Source organism: Jaculus jaculus, chromosome 10 (genome assembly GCF_020740685.1).
Source record: "Jaculus jaculus isolate mJacJac1 chromosome 10, mJacJac1.mat.Y.cur, whole genome shotgun sequence".
Lineage (NCBI taxonomy): Eukaryota > Metazoa > Chordata > Mammalia > Rodentia > Dipodidae > Jaculus > Jaculus jaculus.
The window spans coordinates 30,004,496-30,029,083 of record NC_059111.1 but is presented as its reverse complement, the minus strand read 5'-3'; the positions used below and the strand labels follow the sequence as shown (position 1 = coordinate 30,029,083).

General features: G+C 42.0%; 1 protein-coding gene across 4 annotated transcripts in view; it reads right to left on the bottom strand.

The window, feature by feature from the left end:
- Ube3d (ubiquitin protein ligase E3D) overlaps positions 1–24,588 on the bottom strand; it is a 200,799-nt gene that overhangs the window by 138,715 nt on the left and 37,496 nt on the right. For all 4 annotated transcript variants that reach the window (XM_045160992.1, XM_045160991.1, XM_045160994.1 and 1 more), the window contains 2 exons: positions 18,167–18,236; positions 5,402–5,471 (listed from right to left, as the gene is read on the bottom strand). In XM_045160992.1, coding sequence (XP_045016927.1) covers positions 5,402–5,471; positions 18,167–18,236 — 140 coding nt within the window. The remainder of the gene's footprint in view (positions 1–5,401; positions 5,472–18,166; positions 18,237–24,588) is intronic.

The window sequence follows — 24,588 nt, the reverse complement described above, 5'->3', positions numbered from 1 at the left end:
ACAAAATTAAACACTCTCTCCTCTCTCCTCCGGCTTTGGGCTTGCCTGACATCACCAAGCCCTTCGAGCTATTCATAGATGAAAGACAGGGGTTTGCGAAGGGAGTGCTAACTCAGCAGCTTGGACCATGGAGGCGCCCGGTTGCATATCTCTCAAAAAAGTTAGATCCAGTGGCCTCAGGCTGGCCACCATGTCTAAAAATAATCGCTGCAGTTGCAGTCTTGACCAAGGATGCAAGTAAACTAACCCTGGGGCAACCTCTGACTGTGCTAACGCCACATGCCATTGAGTCTATCGTGAGACAGCCCCCAGATCGCTGGCTGTCTAATATACGTATGACTCGTTACCAATCCTTGCTTCTCGACAAAGACCGTGTGCAATTTGGTCCGGTAGTGGCCCTAAACCCGGCCACCCTGTTGCCCCTCCCTGAGGGGCCAGAGACCCATAACTGCCAGCAGATTCTTGCAGAGGTACACGGAACCAGAAAGGATCTCACTGACCAGCCGCTGCAGGATGCAGATTTCACCTGGTACACGGACGGTAGCAGCTTCCTACTGAATGGTGAGAGACGAGCCGGGGCCGCAGTGACCACCAGAGACCAGGTAGTCTGGGCTAGCACCCTGCCCGGAGGGACCTCAGCACAAAAAGCGGAACTCATTGCCTTGACTCAAGCCCTCCAGCAGGCTAAAGGTAAAAAACTCAATGTGTACACTGATAGCCGGTATGCATTCGCCACCGCCCACATACATGGGGAAATTTACAAAAGAAGGGGCCTGCTGACTTCAGAGGGAAATCAAAAATAAGACTGAGATATTGGCCCTCCTCAAGGCTCTGTACCTACCCCAGAAGCTCAGCATTATACACTGTCCAGGTCATCAGAAAGGAAACAGCCCCGAGGCCATAGGGAACAGGTTCGCTGATAAAGCCACCCGTGAGGCAGCTCTGGGACCCCAACTCTTGATTCTGATGGCCACTGAGGAGGGGACTCCTAAAGCAGCATCTCCAACTCCGGGATGGGAATACACGAATGAGGACTTGGACTTGATTCAGAAACTGGGGGCATCATATGATGCTGCCCACGGCAAATGGACTTACCTAGAAAAGACTATTGTACCTCAAAAGATTACAGCCCTCCTCATTAAGCAACTTCACAGGCTAACCCACATGAGTGCTCAAAAGATGAATACTCTACTAGAACAAAAGGAAACAGGACATCTTTTTCTAAACAAAGGTTCAATCCTAAAAGAAGTTGCAAACACTTGCAAAGTGTGTGCTCAGGTAAATGCTGGATGAGCCCAGATGGCCCTTGGGTCTCGCCTGAGGGGACACCAACCCGGGGCTTGTTGGGAGCTTGACTTCACTGAGGTAAAACCGGGTATGTATGGTTACAAATATCTCCTAGTTTTTGTAGACACTTTTTCAGGATGGGTAGAAACATTTCCCACCAAGCATGAAACCGCCAGAGTGGTAACCAAGAAATTGCTAGATGATATCTTTCCTCAGTATGGAATGCCACAGGCACTCGGGTCAGACAATGGGCCTGCCTTTGTCTCCCAGGTAAGTCAGTCAGTGGCCAAGACACTGGGGATCAATTGGAAGTTACATTGTGCATACAGACCCCAGAGTTCAGGTCAGGTAGAAAGGATAAATAAAACAATTAAAGAGGCTTTATCTAAATTAACGCTTGCAACTGGCTCAAAGGATTGGGTACAACTCCTACCCCTGGCCCTCTACAAGGCCCGAAACACCCCAGGCCCTCATGGCCTAACCCCCTTTGAAATCCTCTATGGCAGCCCCCCGCCAGCTGTCACTTTCATGCTTACAGAAATTTCTAATTTTACTGATACTCCCACCCTACAGGCTCACTTAAAGGCCCTACAGTTGGTACACCAGGAAGTTTGGAAACCTCTAGCAGCTGCCTATAAAGAGGCAACTAATAAACCGCTAATCCCCCATTCATTCCAGATAGGGGACTCAGTTTGGGTCCGTCGACATCAGACCAAGAATCTGAAACCTCGCTGGAAAGGACCTTACACCGTGCTCCTGACAACTCCCACGGCCTTAAAAGTAGACGGAATCGCCACTTGGATCCACGCCTCCCACGTCAAGGCTGCCCTGACAGAGTACCCAGACAGCACACCACCAAACCTCGCACCATGGAAAGCACATCGCACTCCAAATCCCCTAAAGATAAGACTCTCTCGATCTTAACATACCTCTTCTTAACTTTCAGTTTTGTGAGTAACGTCTCTGCTAGTCCTCACCTTCCCTTATCTTTGACTTGGCTAGTCATTTCTGAGGGAGGACAAATTATTTGGTCTAATACCTCCCCTGCCCCGTTATGGACATGGTGGCCCTCCTTAACCCCCAATCTGTGCGCCTTGACTGCCCATAAAAAACCTTTTTGAAGAGACTTTAAAAAAGACTCACCGGAAGAGACACAACCCTCCTGTTAGCCCAGGATGTTACTCCAAACCTGCCAGACAGTTGTTAAACTCCACTCTATATGTTTGCCCCCAACATGCCCAGGCATCAAACTGTGGAACTAGAGTGGACTATTATTGTAAAAACTGGGGATGTGAAACCACTGGAAATGTATACTGGCAACCCAAATCCTCCTGGGATTTTATTACTGTAACTCGCCTAAATCAGGGTAACAAGATGCTTCTGAACATTACTTTCACTTCTCCCGGCAAGGCAGATAGGACATGGCTCAAAGGCCATACTTGGGGGGTCCGTCTTTACATAGATGGGCCAGACCCAGGTTTCCTCCTTACTATTAAGCTCCAATTATCGACTGACATAAGTCCAATAGGCCCCAACCCAGTTCTACCAGATCAAAAACCTATCCCCCGACTCCCACTTTCCTTGGCCCCGCCTTCTAAACCTACCAATGTTATAATTCCCCCTCCTAAAAGACCAACCACTCATCTCTATAAACCCCAGGGAACAGGTAATCGACTCTTTAGTCTAATACAGGGGGCTTATCTCTCCCTAAATGCCTCTGACAGTAACTATACCCAAGACTGCTGGCTCTGTTTAACTGCTGACCCTCCTTACTATGAAGGCATAGCCTTACCAGGAAACTTTACCAACTCCACTAACATTCCTACTCGATGTCTTGCTGTTGCGTCTCATAAATTAACTCTTGCAGAAGTAACTGGCCAGGGCTCCTGTATTGGGACCATACCCACTACTCTTCAACATTTATGTAACAAAACCACTCCTGTGTCCCCTGGAGCTTACTACTTAGAATCTCCAAATGGAACCTATTGGGCCTGTAATACAGGACTGACTCCTTGCGTTTCTGCTACTGTCCTTAATTCTACTGCTGATTACTGTGTCCTAGTCCAGTTATGGCCACGCACTACCTACCATAGATCAGAATTCATTCTTCAGGTATTTGAAAACAGACCTAGGCGGGAGCCCATAACCCTTACCATCGCCCTCCTTTTGGGAGCAGGAGGAATCTTAGCGGGGATAGGAACTGGAACAACTGCCCTGGTACACTCTGAGCAGACCCGAGCCCTACAAGAAGCGATAACCACAGACTTACAGGCCATAGAAAAATCTATTTCTGCTCTAGAAACTTCCCTTACTTCCCTTTCAGAGGTAGTATTGCAAAATAGAAGAGGCCTAGACTTGTTGTTTCTAAAAGAAGGAGGCCTCTGTGCTGCCCTTAAGGAAGAATGCTGTTTTTATGCTGACCATACGGGCATAGTCTGGGAATCTATGGAAATGCTCAGGGAAAGACTAGCCCAGAGGCAGAGATTGCTAGAGTCACGACAGGGCTGGTTCGAAAGTTGGTTTCATAAATCCCCCTGGTTCACCACCCTCTTATCCACTCTCCTGGGTCCTTTGCTCATTCTTGTGCTCCTATTAACCTTTGGTCCATGTATTCTCAATAGGCTGGTACAGTTTATACGGGACAAGCTCTCAGTTATCCAGGCGTTCGTCCTCACTAGTCAGTATCAGCCATCAAGCCAAAATGACATAAGATTATAAGTAAAAGATTTTACTCAGTTCCAAGAGAAATGGGGGAATGTAAAACCCATGGAAAAATACCAGGAGCCAAAAACAGCCCCAGATGCAGACAGCCTTGTGACCCCCAGATGCAGACAGGCATGACCACAAACTCCGCCTAATGTACTATAGATAACCCTGTCAGGATGCTTCTGAGAAGAAAAAAAAAAAAGAGGATCCCCACCGACTCCAAGTCTATTAATAAGTAACCAGTAACCAGTGCTGGGACTGAAATCATGCTTCTGCTTCTGTAAACCTGCTTCTGCTCTCCCTAACTCTATAAAAAAAGACCCTTCCCCTTGCCCGGCGCACTCAGCCTCTCGAAGGACTGGAGTGCCCGCAGGCGCCTGTGTAAACAATAAAGCTGCCTCTTGCCTTTGCATCCAGTGGCTCGGTCTTGGTTCTTGGGCGCGGGTCTCCCACCACGGAAGATTCCCCCTCCCCCGGGAATCTTACATTAGGTGCCGGGAAGATCTCTCAGTTGGTAAAGTAAACACAAAAACCTGAGTGCAAATGCCAGAGCCTAAGTAGAAAAGAACCCAGTATGGTTGTGCACACTTTATTTGCTGAGTTTTTGTTTTTTTGTTTTTAGAAATAGGGTCTCGTTCTAGCCTAGGCTGACCTGGAATTCGCTGTGTAGTTTCAGGGTTGCCTCAAGCTCAAAGCAATCCTCCTTTGTCTACCTCCTGAATGCTGGGATTAAAGGTGTGCACCACCATGTCTGGTGGTTGTGCACACTTGTAATCTCGGGGCTGAGGAAGTGGGTGGACCCCGGAGGCTCATTAGCCAGCTATTCAAAGGCCAATGACAGACCTCGTCTCAAAGGAAGTAGACACCTCCTGATGAAGACACCCAATGCTGGCCTCTAGCTTCCACTCGTGCAAATGCATGTGTACACACGCCTCTCCACCACACACAAGATTTAAAAATTACAAGAATCCCCAAAACTTGGCCTCAGAGCTGGTAGCTCAGCCTCCATTCAGAATTTATAAATGAACCCAATCTGGGTCTGCAGTTGGGTTTTACCTCCTCCTGCCTTCTCATGGGCAAGAGCTCTTCATACTCCTTCCTCGTTCCTTTGCTTAATCTAATAAAGCCTCTATAAATTTAAATTAAGAAAGACTTTCTTAAACTGGGTGTGGTACAGCAGGCTTTTAATGCCAACTATGGTAGGAAGATCACTGAGATCTTTGAGGTCACCCTGAGGCTACAGAGTGAGTTCCAGGTTAGCATGGACTAGAGTGAGACCCTGCTTCTAGAAAACAAAAAAATTAAAAGTCCCTTTCCAAACAGAGTTATGAATAAAAATAAACCCCTAATCAATACCTACCTTCTGCCACATTTAAAATGACACAATAACTTAATTGGGTATTTGTACCTTGGTATGATGGGGAAACTTCTTTCAGATGGCTGAATAATTATTTCTGTCATATAAAACTTAGTCGTTTCTAGAAACAAAAAAAGAAGGAGATTAGGAATCTTCCCAATGTTTTAATATTTCTACAATGTGCATGTTGGCTCCAAATTACAACCTTCCAACTTGATTAATGAATCTTCATCATACTAGTAAAATGAACATTAAGTAAACATTTTCCAAAAACTTTTAGTTTCAAACAGACAATACTGGTGATTACAAGTAGGTATGTCAAAGGCCTCAGAGAGCACACTGTCTCTTCAGAAAGTGCCAGAAAGACGACCCTACTCACACACAGGTTATAACAGTTACCACATGGTCTCAGCCCATTTCTGGAAGAATCAGGCACTAGGTTTCCTTGTTACAGGCTCACCACAAGTACTACAATCACTAGAAACTCTAGAGTATCCCAAAGCCTAATCACATAGCCGTGACCCTGACATAGATATTCTCCTGGAACTGCCCTGATTATATTCATGCATATCCTCAGAGACTTTTTAATAACACCAAGCAAAATATTTTAAAGGACAAGGGGTAGCACGAAATAGGTTTATTCACACATTTCTAGCATAACTAAAAAGGACGCATGTTGCGGAGCCTCTTGGCAAAAGCTGTGTGCAAACTTTGATACCATAACTAAGTACTGAACAATCTATCTAGAAGAATCACTCATAAAATATGTACAGCATTATCTACAAAGATGCTTGTATTTATAGAAAATACTGAAATCAGGGCTGGAGAGACTGCTCAGTTGTTAAGGCACTTGCCTACAAAGCCTAACAACCAGGTTTGATTCTTCAGTACCCATGTAAAGCCAGATGCACAATGTGGTACATGCATCTGCAGTTCCTTTGCAGAGACTAAAGGCCCTGGTGTGGCCTTTTATCTTTTTGTGTCTGTGAGTCTGTCTTTCTATCTCTCTCTTTCTGTGTGTGTGTGTGTGTGTGTGTGTGTGTGTGTGTGTCTATGTATGTGTTTCTCTCTGCTTGTTAATAAATAAATAAATTTTAAAAAGAAAATAGGGCTGGAGACATCGCTTAGAGATTAAGGCACTTGCCTACAAAGCCAAAGGATCCTGACTCAACTCTCCACGACCCACATAACCCAGATACACAAGGTGGCACATGCATCTGGAGTTTGTTTGCATTGACTGAAGGCCCTGGTGCACCCATTCTCTCTGTCAAATAAGTAACTAAATAAAGAAAGAAAATATATTTTAAAAAGAAAATATTGAGAACAAATTATTAAAATATCTAATAATTAAACATAATTTTAGGCAACGATTTCATACATACTTTTAATATTAAATAGGTCAAATTAAAACAAGAAATAATTTTAAATGGGGTTTTCTTTAAAACAATGCTGTCAGTTTACAATAAGAAAATGTTATTTCTGGTAGATTTTTTTGAAAAAGCTTCAATTACTTAATATATTGTATAAAACAGGACCAAAATAAAACTGCTAAGAAGATTTAATAGATTATACATTTAAAAACATGAAGATAAACTTAAATCTCTCTAATGTTCTGGGCTGAAGGGATGGCTTAGCAGTTAAGACCTTGGCCTGCATAGCCAAAGACCCCAGGTTTGATTCCCCAGGACCCATGTTAGCCAGATGCACAAGGTGGCACATGCATCTGGAGTTTGTTTACAGTGGCTGGAGGCCCTGGTGTGCCCATTTTCCCTTCTGTCTCTCTCTCTCTTTCTCTCTCTCTGTAAAATAAATAAATAAATAAATAAATAATTTTTTTTAAATCTCTCTAATGTCTCATTTTCACTTTATTATTTTGAAGTCATAATATAATATGCAGAATCAAATCTTTATTATTATCTTTGTGTGTATGCATATGATGTGTGTGTGTTCATGTGTGTAATGAGCATGCATACACCATGGTGTGTGTGGAGGAGGTCAGAGGACAGCCCTGAGTGCTGGTCCTTACCTTCCACCTTGTTTGAGGCGTTTCTTGAGGTTCACTGCTATAAACACCAGACTAACTGGCCCATAAGCTTCCAGGATTCACCTGACTCTGTGTCATCGCTCCACAGGAGAACTGGGATTCTAGATGCTCACTACTGCGTCTGGACTTTACATGGTCCCTGTTCAGGCTGTCATGCTTGCACAGAAAGTGCTTCATGTAGTCCATTGACCCAGTCCCACAACTGAAGCTATTAATGTAATGAAATGACACATTCAGTCTCAGCTCTTGTTAATGTGTAACTAAATTCCATAATTTTAACCCCCCAGATATTTTATACAGTTAATATTCCTTTGCTGCCATACACATTCTATCACTCTCTTATCAATCTCTTTTGAGCTTTCTAAAGTCATTTTCTTGTACCTGAGTACAGGTAGAATTTCTCTTAATAAGAATTCACTAGTGGTGAATTACCCTAGTTTTTGTTTGCCATCTTTGTTGAAGGGGGCTTTCACTTGGTATAAAATCCTAGAGTTAACAGTAATTTCTTTGTGCACCTTAACAATGTCATTCCCTGTCTTCAAATATCCATTACTGCTATTCCTTTGAAGGTGATCTGTCATTTTTTTCCCTTGGTTGCTTTTAAGATATTCTTCTCTTTGCTTTTCAGTCTGCAGTATTTCTTTGATGCATGTAGGTATAGATTTCTTTTTATTTATCTTCCTTGGCATTAGTGAATTGGCATGCATCATGCTTCCTGACTGTGGAGATTGTTGTTCATCTCTGTTAAATTTTCAGCAACTATCTGCTCAATAATGCCCATGACACATTCTCTTCCTGATTTCACTACAGAGGTCAGTTAAACACACATCGGACTGTCTCACTTTCCATTCTATGTCTATTCCTCTCTAGACTTTGTCTTCTGTCTCTCTGTGCTGGATTGAGGAATTTTCTTCTCATCTTTCTTCTGTTTATCAAGTTTTTAAGTTGAATGTGGTCTGCTGTTAATACTTTTGAATCTTTAATTTCAGTTATAAAGTGGTACTTTTTGGAAATTCCATTGTTAATCTTTTCCAAACATACTTACTACTACGGTTTCCTTTTGTGTTCAGCTACCTTCAAACTTGTCTTTTACATTACTAATTATACTAAGTACACTCTACATTTTTTATATGACAATTCCTGTAAGAAGCCTGTTGCCACAGTCTGCATTTTTTGTTAGCTCTTGTTGGTAAACATTGTTATGGTTTGAATATGAAAAGTCCCCATACACTCATTGCTGAAGGCCTGATCTCTAGCTTGTGACACTATTTTGGGAAGTAATGGAAATTATAAGGAGGTGGGCTTACCTAGAGGATATAGGTCATTGGGGTGTATTTGGGAGGCTGTATTTTGTCCAAAATGCCATCTCTACTTCCTGCTGGCTATGAGGTAAGAGGCCTCCCCATGCTCCCACTACCAAGAGGTTCTGCCACACCACAGGCGCAGCCTCAACAGAAACAAAGACTTGAACGGAGACCTATGAAACTATGAGCCCAAATCCCCCCTTTAAGTTGTTCTCTCAGGGATTGGGGTCAAGCTACAAACAACTAGTTAGCTTATGTGCCTACTTATCTCCTGTTGTATGCAGAGTACTATACTCAAAACATTCTCTCTGGGAATGAGTTTTACAGTGAAATCATTTCCATCAAGAGGAGAAAGGTGCCTGATATTGCCAGGCTCCTCAAGGTACACCTAGTCCAAGGCAGACCATACTAAGCTGAAGACCTGAAGTTCCCAAAGTCAACAAACTGATGTCCATTTATAATCCCTCCAGGCTGCTCTACTTTGACTCACCTCACTGTAAGAGGATGACCTTTAAACATCATAATTTTTATGGAGATAGTCACATGAGCATCCTGGTCTTGTGTGATCTTTAATTTGGGTCTGTATTTTTCAAAGCAGTCAAAGAAAATGTTCTACAAATTGCAGAGGAAATGTTCTTTAAATTTCATGCTGTCTTCTGTTAGGCTCATTTCTGCGGTAATCTTCTCATGTATTTTCCATTTTTTCTACTCCTTATTCCTTCCTGTGCACCATTCCAGTTAGTATAAACCTAAGGAATTCCTAGGAGGTCCTGTGGAGGAGGGAAGTCTGATACCCCTTCCCAGGGGAGGGAAGTCCAGTTCCCCAGCAGCTCATGTGGAGAAGGGAAATCCAATACTGCTGGTAACGTGTAGGGAGGAAAATCCAGCTCCCTGTTGGTGGCCTGGCAGAACTGAGCAGAGAAGTCTCATTTCCCATAACAGGTAGGAAGGGAACCACTGGATCCCTACATAACACGTGTTGGGGGCAGGTTCACCATTAGGGATCTGCCACAATCATCAATCCCAGACCACCTCCACAAATGTATGACCCAGGCAGGCCCCATAACCACTGCAACTGATCCAACATCCCACATGAGATTCCCTACTATCCATAAATCAAACAGCTTTTTCTGGTTCTTAGATGGGGGGGGGGGGATAACAAGACTGATAAACCACTAACCAATGTGATTCAAAGGAAAAAAAGAATGCTCAAATCAACAAGATAAGAAACAAGGAAGGAAGATATTATAGACCCTAATGAAACTAGGAAAATCATCAGGACATTATTTCAAAGATCTATAATCCACAAAATTGGAAAATCTAGAATAGAGGAATTCCTTAACATGTACCACTGAGAAAACCTTAAACCCAGATGAGATAAACTACCTGAATACAGATATAACATCAAATGAGATTGGATCTTTAATTATAAGACCCCCCCCAAAAAAAAAAGACCTCCAGGCCCAGATGGTTTCACTGCTGAATTCTACCAAACCTTCATCAAAGAACTAAAGCCAATTTTTCTCAAATTATTACACAAAATTGAAAAGCAGTCATTTTATGAAGCCAGCATTACACTAATACTGAAACCACAGAGAGACACAAGAAAAGAGAACTAAAGACTGACATCCCTGATCAACTTAAACACCAGAATTCGCAATAAGGGCCACTAAGACGGGTTAGCGGTTAAGGCACTTGCCTTTGAAGCCTAAGGACCCAGTTCGATTCCCCAGTCCCCTCATAAGCCAGATGCACAAGGTAGCATATGTATTGAGTTTATCTGCAGTAGCTAGAGGTCCTGGTGTGCCCATTCTTGCTCACAGCCTCTCTCTCTCTCTCTCTTTCTCTGACTCTTTTCCCCTATCTCTCTCTCAAATAAATACTTTTTTTTTTAATTCTCAATAAAATGCATGTAAACCAAATCCAAGAATACATCAAAAGTATCATCCATCTCTATCAAGTAGGTTTCCTTCCAGGGACAACCAGCCCCGGGTTGATGGTGACAATCACGGTGATCCATCAAAATCTATCAATGTAGAAATCCAGAGGCTACAGAGAACTCAACACTAAATCAGTCTGCCAACAAGGATTCCATGACTCAAGAAAACTGCAGAAAAGGGGGTGGAAAGATTTTAAGAGGCGCAGTGTGGTAGGAATATACTGAGACATCATCTACCTCCCCCACCCACTACTCCAGACTGAGGCCTTCATGCCCAAGAGTGAATACCATAACCCCACTAGGAGGGCCCCCAGGGTAACTAAAGAAGGGGAAGGCAGATATAACCTGTAACATTATATATAAAATAAAAATAAAATAAAATAAACATGAAGGTGCTCCTCTGGGACCCACACTATGGGGGTTTTAATATAAAATGCCTTCCTCAGCTTCATGTATTTGTGATGAAGCCTCCTACTTGATCGTCCGCTGGAGGAACCTCTGGGAGGTGGAGCCTTGCTGGGGAACCTGTGTGGCTGGGGGACTGGAGGTACACAGCCCAGCCCCAGCCCAGTGCTGAGACCACCTCCTTCCTGATGCCATGAAGATGCAGAGGTGATGCCCAGGTGTTATGATATGCTTTCCCCACCATGAAGAAACTTCCCTTCACAGCTGGAAGCCAAAATAAAGCTTTTGCTCCCTTAAAAAACAAACAAAAAAAAAAAAAGAATTTCTGTGAGAATTTTATGTACAGTGGGATTTAGTCTTGATACTTCACTTCTTTATATTCATCTAGAGACACCTTTGTGTACGTCTGTGGGATAGTTTTCTAGATACAGTGCTATAGGGTAAGGGAATGAACCCCAGAACTTTGTGTGTCTCACTTCAGGTCTTAGGAGCTCATTATTATTTTTTTATGATTTTATCTTAACTGTGTCATGAAATCCCTATTTATGCTTTTTTGTCCTACCTTCCTGACTTTCAGCAGTTTGGTAGGGGTACATAGAAATTCTTAGATTATAAACATACTGTTTTCCACCAAATTCCTGCCCCCACCCCTGCAAATATGAGCTAAGTTTTTTAAACCTGATTTCTGACCCTTCTCTTCACATTCTGAGATACTACTTACATACTTGTTGGAACATTTCATAGTACCTCAGAACTTTGTGGTTCTGTTCACTTGGCTTCAGAATTTTTTCTCTGTGTCTCTGTATTGTTACTCTACAAATTCAATCCTTTTTTTCCCTTTTAAGTTTGTAGGTTAGATATTCAAACACTTTTTCATTTACTATAATTCTAAAATCTCAGTTCTAAAATTACAAATTTGTTCTTTGACATTTCAAACTTACTGATATTTGCTACACATTTTTTGTTTTTAACTCATTACTATATTTATAATAACTATTTTAAATTTTTATTTCTTTTATTTTTTATTTATTTATTTGAGAGCGACAGACACAGAGAGAAAGACAGATAGAGGGAGAGAGAGAATGGGCGCGCCAGGGCTTCCAGCCTCTGCAAACGAACTCCAGACGCATGCGCCCCCTTGTGCATCTGCTACCGTGGGTCCTGGGGAACCGAGCCTCGAACCGGGGTCCTTAGGCTTCACAGGCAAGCACTTAACTGCTAAGCCATCTCTCCAGCCCTATAATAACTATTTTAACATAATTGTCTTCTAAATCCAACACAGGAAGTTATATAGCTCCAGTTTATGAGTTCTTATTTTTCTTGAGTATAAATTACTATTTTCTGCAGGTCTAATACTTTTTGGACAAATACAAGATATCATATGTAATACATTATGGCAACTATGTTTTTTGTTTTGATCTTGGTTTGCTGGTAGTCACTTAACCAGATTCAACTTACACTGTAAAGAACACCCTGTTTGTCCCATCTGTAGTCACTGCTTTCTTTTTCCATTTCTTTAGTTTTCCAAGCACCTTTAACTAACTGTTCCCACATGATGAAATGACTTATTTCAACACTACTTTGTTGCAAATGAAAGGATTTACCCACCCTGCTCTATGATGGCGAAATCTTGGGGCTGCCTTCTCTCCCTGCTCCCTTGCTTTGCTCCCATGTATTAGATTCCCTTTTCCCTCAATCAAATATCATGTCTCTTGGGGCATTTTGTGATGACTTGATTCAGGTGTCTCCCATAAATTTATGTGTTCTGAATGTTAGGTCCCCAGCTGGTGGCAACTTGGGAATTGGAACCTTCTGGAGTTGATGTACTGTTGGGGGTAGGCTTATGCATGTTAGATATATAGCCAGCCTCCCCTCGCCAGTGATTGGCACACTTTCCTGCTGCTTTTGTCCACCCAATGTTGGCCAGGAGGTGATGTACACCCTCTGCTCATGCTGTTGTTTTCCCCTGCCATCATGGAGTTTCCCGCTGAGCCTGTAAGCCAAAATAAACCCTTTCTTCCCACAAGCTGTTCGTGGTTAGGTGTTTTCTGTCAGCAATACAAAGCTGACTGCAACATATCTTACAGTAGATTTCTATGGAAATCTTTGATGTACATTTTAAAATATCTCTATGCTCAACAATGCATTTATGATTTTTGCTTTTTACTAATAGTTTGTGTTTTACTCTTTTAGGGTAAAATATTTTCATTTCAAATTATGAAGGGATGACTTCATTGTCTTCTTTCAGTTTTACTATTAAATGCTCAATTCCAGGGTGCTAAGAATACAAGATCAGTGGTAAAATACTTGCTTAGAAGTGCAAGACTAGGTTCTAACCCTAGCATGGGGAAAAAAAAATAGGAGCCCAATATTACTCTAATTCCTTATCCACTGTAAGTTAAAAGCTTTCTCCCTCTGTGGACACTTCGCCACTGGTGCTGTGAAATTACCTTACTTCTCTCTATCGATTATACTGGGTACTCAATAAGCCCTTTCAGTTGAGAAACTGGAATCTCAACTCGGAAAAAATAGTCCTGTGATATATTTTCACTAGTTTTATTCTTTAATAATCTACCCTTTGTTTTCTGAAGTCTGGAAGATTTCTACTTGTTAAGATCCAAGAATGGTGGTATATTCTTTTAATCTCAGCACTAAAGAGACTGTGGTAGAAGGAACATCATGAGTTTGAGTCCAACATGAGCTACAGAATGAGATCCACATAAGCCTGGAGTAGAGGAGAACCTGCCTCAAATAAGAAAGAAGGGAAGCAAAGTTTAAAAAAAAAAAAAAAAGGAATTTATTTGCCCTAAATGTCTGATGTCTGATGCCCTAAAGGTTAATCCTAGCTACAGATGACTAGACTTCTGTGTGAGTAGGAAGAAAACTCAGTAGCAAAGGCCAGTAAGCTAGAAAAGCGATATAAAAGGAAGAAAAGGAAGGGAGGAGGTACTTAATAGGATGGTATTGTGTGTGTGCGTGTGTGTGTGTGTGTGTGTGTGTGTGTGTAAGTAGAAGAATAGATTAATGGATGTGAAAAAGCCTAAGTGTGGTCAGAGGAAGAGATTGAGTAAAGGAAAGGTAGAGGGAGGGTTAATCGAAATCTAAGAGGATATAAATAAATAATTTGGAATCCTACTTTTTTAGACAATGGAACACTCAGGAGCCGTAGACCATTGCTAGAAATTTTTCAGTGCCAGGGGTGGGATACCTTTCAGTGAGTTGTTGGCCAGGGAGGTCCCTGATGCCCCCAAAACATTACAGGCCATTGCCGAGACCCTTGGTTTCCCACCAGGAATAGATGGTAAGACCCTATTGCTGAAGACTCCACATACTTGGGCTGCAAGACCAGTGAGAAATTTTGCTGGAGCTAAGCTGAAAACCTCCTCCATGTAGACCAGATGACAGAAAGCTGGAAGAAGCCATTCTGAATGCAATTCAATGGGAGAGAAAGAAATCACCAGCAAAGATACTCAATAGTAGACACCGCAAGCTTTATATTTGGCCAGCCAGGACAAATGAGCCAACAGGAAGAAAAGTGGCACATCTGTCATGGTGGAAACCAGCTGCCCTCTAATTGGACTGGAGGCCCAGTCCATGGGAGGGAATACTTCCCTGATACTAAAAACTTAAAACAAGGGTAGTCATGAGCCCTAGGGGTGTAACATCTGCTGCTGCTGGCTAAATGCATATACTATGCTTATCAAACTGCCCAGTGAGCACTTTTCTTAATGTTCATACCCATATATTAATGCTACTCTCACTTTTGGTAGACAGCCTTCTCTTTTCAGATGGCAGTGACCCTGGGATGATTCAGAAGGCATCATGGTGCTAGAAAGAAGTGAAAAGAGTGTTCAGCAATTAAATATCTCTATCACACCTTCCAAGGCTCAGGGTCTATTGCAGAAGAGATGGCAGAAAGAATGTAAGAGCCAAAGGAAGGGTAGGCCTCCTTACAAAGTGCTCCCTCCAGACACAAAATGGCCTGGATATCCATGACCTCACAGTGCCTGACACTACTTACACAAGACCATCTTAATAGGAGGAAAAGACCATGACATCAAAATAAAAGAGAGCTGGGCGTGGTGGCACACACCTTTAATCCTAGCACTGAGGCAGCAGTAGGAGGATTGCTGTGTGTTAGAGGCCACCCTGAGACTACATAGTGAATTCCAGGTTAGTCTGAGCTAGAGCGAGACCCTACCTTGAAAGACCAATAAATAAATAAATGAGAGACTGATTGAGAGGGGGAGGAGATAAGATGGAGAATGGAGTTTCAAAGGGGAGGGAGGGCATTACCATGGGATATTGTCTACTATCATGGAAGTTGTTAATAAAAAAAATAAAAATAAAAACAACAAAAGAAGCCATCATCCGACCCCCCAAAAAAGGGGGAATCTATTTGCTAGATGTCTGATGCCCTAAAGGCTCATCATTTATTCTTTCATTCACTCACTCACTCATTCAAAAAATGCTTACTAATTACTCTGCCCTAGATACTCTTCTAAGTGCTGAAGTTACAAGGTCAAGTAAGACAGACCCTGTTCCTACCCTTAGAAAACTTCATAAGTCATTCGTTCATTCATTCATTCACTCATTCCTTCCAAAATGCTTACTAATTACTCTGCCCTAGGTACCCTTCTAAGTGCTGAGGTTACAAGGTCAAGTAAGACAGACCCTGTTCTACCCTCAGAAAACTTCATGATGAGACTTTTTATACTTCCAATTTTCAACCCATGCCTTTTGGCTATGATGTCTGGGATAGCTCATTAATTTTATCTTCCAGGCTTTCTTCTACGTTCTTTAGATTATTTCATGTCTTCAAGGACATTTTTTGTAGCTTTCTTAAAAAGGTTTGTACTTATACAGAAACTATTTCTACTCAGTGTTTGTAATCTGCCTGCTTCCTCCCTTTGAGGTGGGGGGTCTTGCTATGTAGCCTAGGTTTGCCTCAATGTCTCTATGTAGCCCAAATTGGCCTGAAACTTGCAATCCTCTTGTCTTAGCCTGAGTGCTAAGATCCATTATGTGTCCCTACACACCATAGTAGAGGTTTCCCCAAATATTTGGTGCTTCTCAGAAATCTATTTATGTAACTGTCTGGCTCGTAAGTATAGATACATGGTTTATTGGCTGGTGGATGATGAATAAAAGATCATTGCTGTTGACTGAGATAGACTCATTTGTTGTTGTTGTTGTTAAATGACCCCAAGAATCAAGGTCTGCAAAAGTTTTCTCCTGTTGGTATTCTCCTTTTATCCCAAGTAAATAGCCTCTGGCCTCCTATCTGGAAGACTGCATAAGCAAGGTGAAAGTAGGAGACTTTGGAATCTAATAGCTCCACATATATTCTCTGAACTAATCATCCTGCTTACAGCGTCTTGCCTCGAATTTCCTTTCCTAGTACCTGCTGCCTTCCAGTTAGGAGCTGTTCTGGGTCCTGTAAGGGACCCTCCCTCCCTCCTCGACCAGGTGAACCTTCTGCAGACACCTGAACCGCAACTCCTTCTGCACAGTGACTGCCGAAAGTTTGCTTACGTCTGTTTTTATTCCCGTCACCTCACTTGCATTTCTCTTTGCCTGTGTATTTCTATTCCATAAGGGGCATTTTAACTGGGCTTCAGGGATGAGTGCAAATTATTTAAAAATCAAGTCATTTTAGAAATTTGCAGAAAAATGGATGGACCTGGAAAGTATTATACTAAGTCAGGTAACCCAGGCCCAGAAAGCCAAGTGCCACATGTTCTCTCTCATATGGGGATCCTAGCTACAGATGACTGGGCTTCTGTGTGAGAATGAAAATACTTAGTAGCAGAGGCCAGTAAGTTAAAAAGGAGACATAAAGGGTGGAGAAAGGAAGGGAGGAGGATACTTAATAGGTTGATATTGTATATATGTAATTACAATGATTGTAATGGGGAGGTAATATGATTGAGAATGGAATTTCAAACGGGAAAGTGTGGGGGTGGGGAGGGAGGGAATTACCAGGGGATATATTTTATAATCATGGAAAATGTTAATAAAAATTAAAAAAAAAAAAAATCAAGTCATTTTATTTAACTGAAAGCCTTAATTTTTCTAAGGTGTTACGTAAGGGCCCATTTTCACTCCCCTGAAATGACAGGGTAGATAGAGCCAGGACCTCTCACTCTTCCTTTTCTGCTCACTCAGAGAAAGTGACTACTTATAAGTGTCTGATGACTGAAAAACACACCTACAAAATCCTGTCTTCCTTCCCTTTAGTGCATAACTTCACTTAAATAATATGTTCTAACAAATTATATTAAAAGTGATCATTTATCACCAGGCTACCATAGCAGGCTGTAGCTCTCTAGACATTTTCAACTATATCTTTAAACACCACTTTAATTATCAAGGTTTTCATTGTTATATTTTAAAGTAGCATAGCACAGCATTTACAGAAAAAACAATTAAAGCTACTGGGGAAAGGAATAAGAACAAAGTACAAAACTCAAGAACGTGTTTTCTTCTATTTCAATGAGTCCTCTCCCACCTCGAATGCCAAAATAGAGCCCTGAGGCAGATGGCAGCCAGGAAAAGCTACTGCTCCATCTCCAGGCACCAACTCTTCAGAGTAAAGGGTTGGATTAAGGAAGAGGCTCTGACTTTCTTTAAGATAGGCCCAAGTACAAACTTGGCTTTACTGTTTTATTCTACATAAGGATTGTAAAACACTGCAAGTAACCCAACTTCTCAATGCAAAAACTCAATACTATGGATTTACAAAAGTCAAAGTATACAAATTTCCTTGCATATTAGATCTTATGTTAATTAGCTTCTGTTCTTGAATGAAATAATTCTACGAAATATGAATCAGCCATCTTTCCTTCAGATCGACAGTGAAATCTTACCTTGGTTTGAGTAAGAACGCAGTCACTCTGGTGTTGTTATGAAACTCATTTTTAAATTTACTTATTTGTACAAGATAGAGGGGGGGAAAAGAGAAGAGTGGGCGAGAGATAGAAAGAATGGCACACCAGGACCTTTTGCCACTGCAAATAACTCCAGATGGGTACTGGGGAATTGAACTCTGGCTGATAGTCTTTGTAAGCAAGTGCCTATAACCATGGAAGCATCTCCCCAGTAACCCAATATAAAATTCTTACCTGATGATATGCTCTCTCCCAACATTACTTTGCAACGCTTACAGATTACTTTGGTATTTGCTTTTGGTTCCTGTAGAAGAGAAAAATGTCATTTAAATGTCATTCAGCTGTTCTTAAAAGGAATATATAATTTTAACATAGTCCCTGGTGTATACACTGAACTTTACATTCTTTTCTGCCCTCGGCTGCATACTGGGAATACACTTCACTCGTACGCATAATTCACATTCATAGAGATCATTTCCTCTTGTCTGAAAATGGACTAATGCGCTGAGTGACTTTTCCAAACCTAGTCACTTCTCCATCCAAATGTTGCCAAATGATCTGTACAGGAAGAACTTTAGCACACACGAGCACTCACAAGTAGCCTTGTGATTTTGACAGGCAGATATTTGGTAACAAAGGCCAAGAAGGCCAAGGACTTGTCCCAACACATCACATGCAGAACACAGCCAAATAAGACTTGAACTCATATCCTGGGACTCAGTCCAGTGTGACCTATGTGCAAAGTAACCTCTAACTCATAGCCACCCATCACTCAGAAGTCAAAAATATCAGCTTGGCCGGGCGTGGTGGCGCACGCCTTTAATCCCAGCACTCGGGAGGCAGAGGTAGGAGGATCGCCATGAGTTCAAGGCCTCCCTGAGATGAAAGAATTAATTCCAGGTCAGCCTGGACCAGAGTGAGACCCTACCTCGAAAAACAACAACAACAACAAAAAAAAATATATATATATATATATATATGTATCAGCTTGGCCATACAATGCTACTTTCTTCCATTTAAGATATACACTGTAGCTGGAAGATGAGTAGTATTGTGAGACAAATTCCTGAAACATCCCTAGACTTCAAAAATCCAAGTTCAGACACATATTAAAAGCTGCCATTCCCCTACGCATTAACCTGCCTATTTCCACAGCAATGCCCCTGCTACAGCTTCGAACATTCCTCACACACAGACACACCCAGCGTGACAAGTGCTAAAGGAGCGAGCAGGGAAGCTGCGGGGGTGGTGTACACCTACAACCCCAGCACTCAAGAGCCGAGGCAGGAGGATCTTAAGTTTCAGGTGGGCCTTGGTTACACAGCAAGCTCTAGCCAGCCTTAGCAACAAAATAAGAACCTGTCTCAAGAAGTAATTCTGTAAGCCAGGTGTGATGGTGGATGCCTTTAATCCAAGCACTCAGAAGTCTCAGATAGGAGAACTGCCGTGAGTTCAAGGCCACCCTGAGACTACATCGTGAATTCCAGGTTAGCCTAGGCTAGAGTGAGACCCTACCTTGAAAAACCAAAAATAAATAAATAAATAAAAATAATTTTGTATGCAAGGTATGGTGGTGCACACCTTAAATCCCAGAATTATGGGAGGCTAAAATAGGATGATTACTGAGTTTGAGGCCCTGAGACTGTATAGCGAATTCCAAGTCAGCCTGGGCTGTAGTGAGATCCTACCAGAAAAAAATAATTATGAAACAATTATTTATTTATTTAAGGGGGAGTGAAAGAGAATGAGAATGGGTGCACCAGGGCCTCTTGCCATTGCAAACCAACTCTAGATGCATATATTACTTTGTGCATCAGACTTTATGTGGGTTCTATGGAATAAAGCCTGGACCTTCAGGCTTTGTAAGCAAGAGCCTCTAATCACTAAGCAATCTCTCTAGCACTCAAAAAATAAAATAAAAATTTAATATTTAAAAATATTTTTATTTGTTTGCAAGCAGAGGAAGATAAAGAGAAAGGGGAGAGAGAGAGACTGAGCACACCAGGGCCTCCAACACTGTGAAGGAACTCTAGATGCATGCAACACATTGTATATATAGCTTAAACAGGTGCTAGGAAATCAAACCTAGTTCCTTTGGCTTCATAGGCAAATGCCTTAACTGCTAAGCCATCCCTGCAGCCCAAACCTAATTTTTTTTTTAATGATGTTCTATAACTCAAGACACTTGAGTTTACCCTTCCAGGAAATCAGGTAAGAAAGTACAGGCTGAGTAGGAAAGATAATGACTTTCGATATTGGACAGCATATATGCTCACCTGTGAAATAAGTCTTTAGTGACTAGTTTAAGTATTTTTCATTGGCATGAATTCCTAGAATGTTCCATTAGTATAACATTTAAATTGTTCCATGGACTAGCTTCTAGAAACTGACAGAACTGATGTTTCAAGACAGGTCCTCCAAATAATATCTTGTGTTTTTAAGCACTACACTGATATTTTCCAAACTATCAATCACTCACATACCATTAGAGGAAACGAACAAAACAGTGGGTTATAGCTCTAGAATGGCTATTCCTGTTACAGTGCCTTCTGCCCCCAAGCATGCACCTATGGCATCATGGAGTGTGCCCTATGATCAACTGACTAATGAGAGGACGAGGGCATGGTTTACAGATGGTTCAGTGTGTTACAAGGGCACCTCCCGGAAGTGGACAGCTGCAGCATTACAGCCCTATTGTGGGACAGCTCTGAAGGACTGTGGTGAAGGGCAGTCTCCACAATGGGCAGCATTTCATGCAGTACACATGGAAAGAAAAGATGGCCCAATATACACTAATACATGGGCTGTGGCCAAATATTTGGCTGGATGGTCTGGGACTTGGAAGGAGCATAATTGAAAAATTAGTGAGATATACATTTGGGGAAGATGTATATAGAGAGATCTCTCCAAATGGACAAAGGGTGGTAAAATACTTGTATCCCATGTTAATGCCCATCAGAAAGTGGCCTCATCAGAGGATAACTTTAATAATCAAGTAGATAAGCTGACCTGTTCTATGGAGAGTGGTCAATCTCCTTCCTCAGCCACCCCTGCCATTGCCCAGGGGGCCCAAGAACAAAGTGGCTGTGGTGGCAGGGATGCAGGTTTTGCATGGGCCCAACAACATGTACTTCCACTAACTAAGGATGAACTGGTTACAGCTACTGCTGAATTACAAATCTACCACCTGCAGAGACCAAAACTGAGCCTCTGATATGGTAGCATTCCTTGGGGTGACCAGTCAGAAATTTGGTGGCAGGTAGACTACATTGGACCACTTCCATGACAGAAAGGGCAACATTTTGTCCTTACTGGAATAGACACTTATTCTGGGTATGCATTTGCCTTTCTTGTACATAGTGCTTCAGCCCAAACTACTATCAATGGGCTTACAGAATGCCTTATCCACCGTCATGGCATTCCACCCAGCATTCCTTCTGACCAAGGAACTCACTTCACCACCCAGGAAGTATGGCAGTGGGCTCATGATCATGGAATTCACTGGTCTTACCATGTGTCCCACCACCCTGAAGCAGCTGGCTTGACAAACAGGTGGGATGGTCTTTGAAACAAACAGTTACGTGCCAACTAGGTAGCAATAGACTGGAGGGGTGGGACAGGGCTCTCCAGAAGACTATATGTGCTCTGAATCAGCAACCCATATATGGTGCTGTTTCTCCTACAGCCCAGATTCACAGGTCCAGGAATCAAGGGGTGTAAATAGTAATGGTCCCACTTACCATCGCCCCAAGTGACCCATTAGCCAAATGTATGCTTTGTATTCCCACAATTTTATGCTCTACTACTGTTCTAGAGGTCTCCATTCCACAGTGGGTAGTACTTTTTCCAGGAGGCACAAAGAACATTCCATTGAACTGGAAGCTAAGACTTCCCCCAATCACTTTGGGCTCCTGGTGCCCTTGAGTAAAAGGACTGAGAAAGGAGTTACAGTGTTAGCAGGGATGACTGATCCAGACTACTAGGGGAAAATTGGATTGCTCTCCACAATGGAGGTAAGAAAAAGTATGTCTGCCATGGAGGAGATCCATTAGGGTGCCACTTGGTGATACCATGCCCTATTATCAGAGTCAATGGACAATTGCAACAACCCAATCAAGGCAGTGTGATAAATGGCCCAGATCCTTCAGGAATAAGGGTATGGGTCACCCCTCCAGGTTAAGAACCAAGTCCTGCTGAGGTGCTTGCTGAAGGTGAAGAAAATACAGAATGGGTAGTAGAAGGCAGTTACAAATACCAGCTAAGGCCATGTGACCAGTTATACAGTTATAAAAACAAAGACTGTAATTGCCATGAGTGTTTCTGTCCTACTTTGTTGAGTGTTTGTACATATGTACACCAATATTAACATGCTTTTTTCTTTTGTTTCTCTATTATATAATTAATGTGCACTGAGATTATATTACTAGATAACTGTTGTTGAATTTATACTTAACTTAATGGATATTAGAGACTAAGCATTCCTCAAGGGCGCCACACTTGTGTTTGGAGGAAAGATTGTGTGTTTCTGGTTTTACATGGGATAATTATATCATGTTAGGCAGAATAATGACCCTGTTACTGTTTTCATTTGTTAATTAAGCATGATACAAGGAGATATAGTTTGTTATCAAGTTGACAAGGGATGGAATTGTGATGGCTAAGTTCTGTTGTCAACTTTATCTGATTAGGAACCCAGACATTCCTCTTGGGTGTGTCTCTGAGGTCTTCCAGGAAGGATTAACTGAAGGAGAATGTCCTTCCTCTAGAGCGGTCCTTCCTCCATAATGGGCAGCCCTCCCTTGGTGAACTTTATATAAGGAAGCTCTGAGAGGAAAGAGCCCCTTCCGCCTGAACCCAGCTACCTGTGCTGCTTGCTGGTGAGAGCCTTCACTTGCATGTGCCTCTATCCGGTTGGGCTATTCTTCACCACAGTGGAACCAAGTCTCCTCAGCCTTCCAGTGAGACCCAAGACCAGAGGCTCTCCAGGAAGCCTCCACGCTTCAGTGCTGGATTGGGACTGATGAGGCATCCAGCCATGTGGACTTAGCAGCTACTGGGTTCCTGGGTTTTCAAGCCTGCACACAGCTATTGTTGGACTGCCCAAAGCTAATCCAATAAATTCTCTTTGTAATAAAATGCATTGTATTGGTTCTGTTCCTCTAGAGAACCCTGACTAACACAAGCCCACATTAAAGCAATGAAACAGAATAGAAAATATGAGTACTTCAGAGTAACATCTTGATCACACCTTCCAAGGCTCAGGGTCTAATGCGGAAGAGGTGGCAGAAAGAATATAAGAGCCAAAGGAAGGGTAGGACTCCTTACAATATGCTCCCTCCAGACACAAAATGGCCTGGATATCCATGACCTCATAGTGCCTGACACTATCTACACAAGACCATCATAAGAGGAGGAAAAGACCATGACATCAAAATAAAAGAGAGCCAGGCATGGTGGCACACACCTTTAATCCTAGCACCAAGGCAGTGGTAGGAGGATTGCTGTGTGTTAGAAGCCACCCTGAGACTACATAGTGAATTCCAGGTTAGCCTGAGCTAGAGCGAGACCCTACGTCAAAAAAAAGAAATAGTCTTAAACTTGATGGAATATGGAGTGAACTCTGATGCGTATTTCACAGGGAAAAAAAAGTTGTCAAAAAATGAGAAAAGATCTCCGTTCTATCAGAAGAGATTGCTCTGCAGAGGCTTGTTGAGAAAAATACTTTACAGATCCTGAAGCTAGAAAAGAGAAGCAAGTTTGCCATCTCCCCAGCTCACTCTGCTCTTTCTTTTTAAAGTAGGGGTCTATCCTTACCAAACACGGGCAATTAGGATTTTAAAATTGGATCAATAAAAGGAAAATGATCTCAAACATCCCAATATGTAGATCTTGATTCAAATAAGACTCAAGTAAAAGATACCTGCATAGTGATTAATAAAAAATTATATGGCCCAGCATTATGTCATCATATTTATTAGATGTGACAATGGTAGTTATGATTATTTTTAAATCCCTACTCTAGATACACATACACACACACGTACTGAAGCACATACAAGTGAAAGGACATACTGCTGGGATTTGCTCTTAAACATCTCAGTAAAAAACAAGCACAGGCAGTTGTCATATACTTGGTAACCAAGGCAATGGATATAGGATATATGTATATATGCATTATCAATTTAATAGAACAAGTTACCTAAATCTAGATATTAAGTTAGTTTTGGTCTTATTTGCCAGGTTTAATATAATAAAAGTTCAATTTTGTTTGTATTGAAATAATAGAATGAAATTGTAAATGTAACTACTTTCTAAGCAGTTTCTCTCTTCCTTCCTTTCGGCCTTTCTTTCTACTTTCTATGATAGGATCTTGCAGTGCTGTTCAGGCTGGTCCTGAACTCCTGTCTCAGTCTCCCTGGCACTAGCTAGGACTACAGGCACACACGACAATTCCCTGCTTAAACTTGCTAAGGTCTGTAACATATTATGACTCTTATAAAAGGCTGAGGTACCATTATCATACTATTACAAGTTGCAAATTGTTCAGTATGTTGGTAGGGACAAGAAACATAAGGACAAATGAATCTCCACCTTATGCCTTCAGCAACTAGCTTAAGGGACCAGAGGCACAAACTGCTTTCTCTTTTGTATACTGA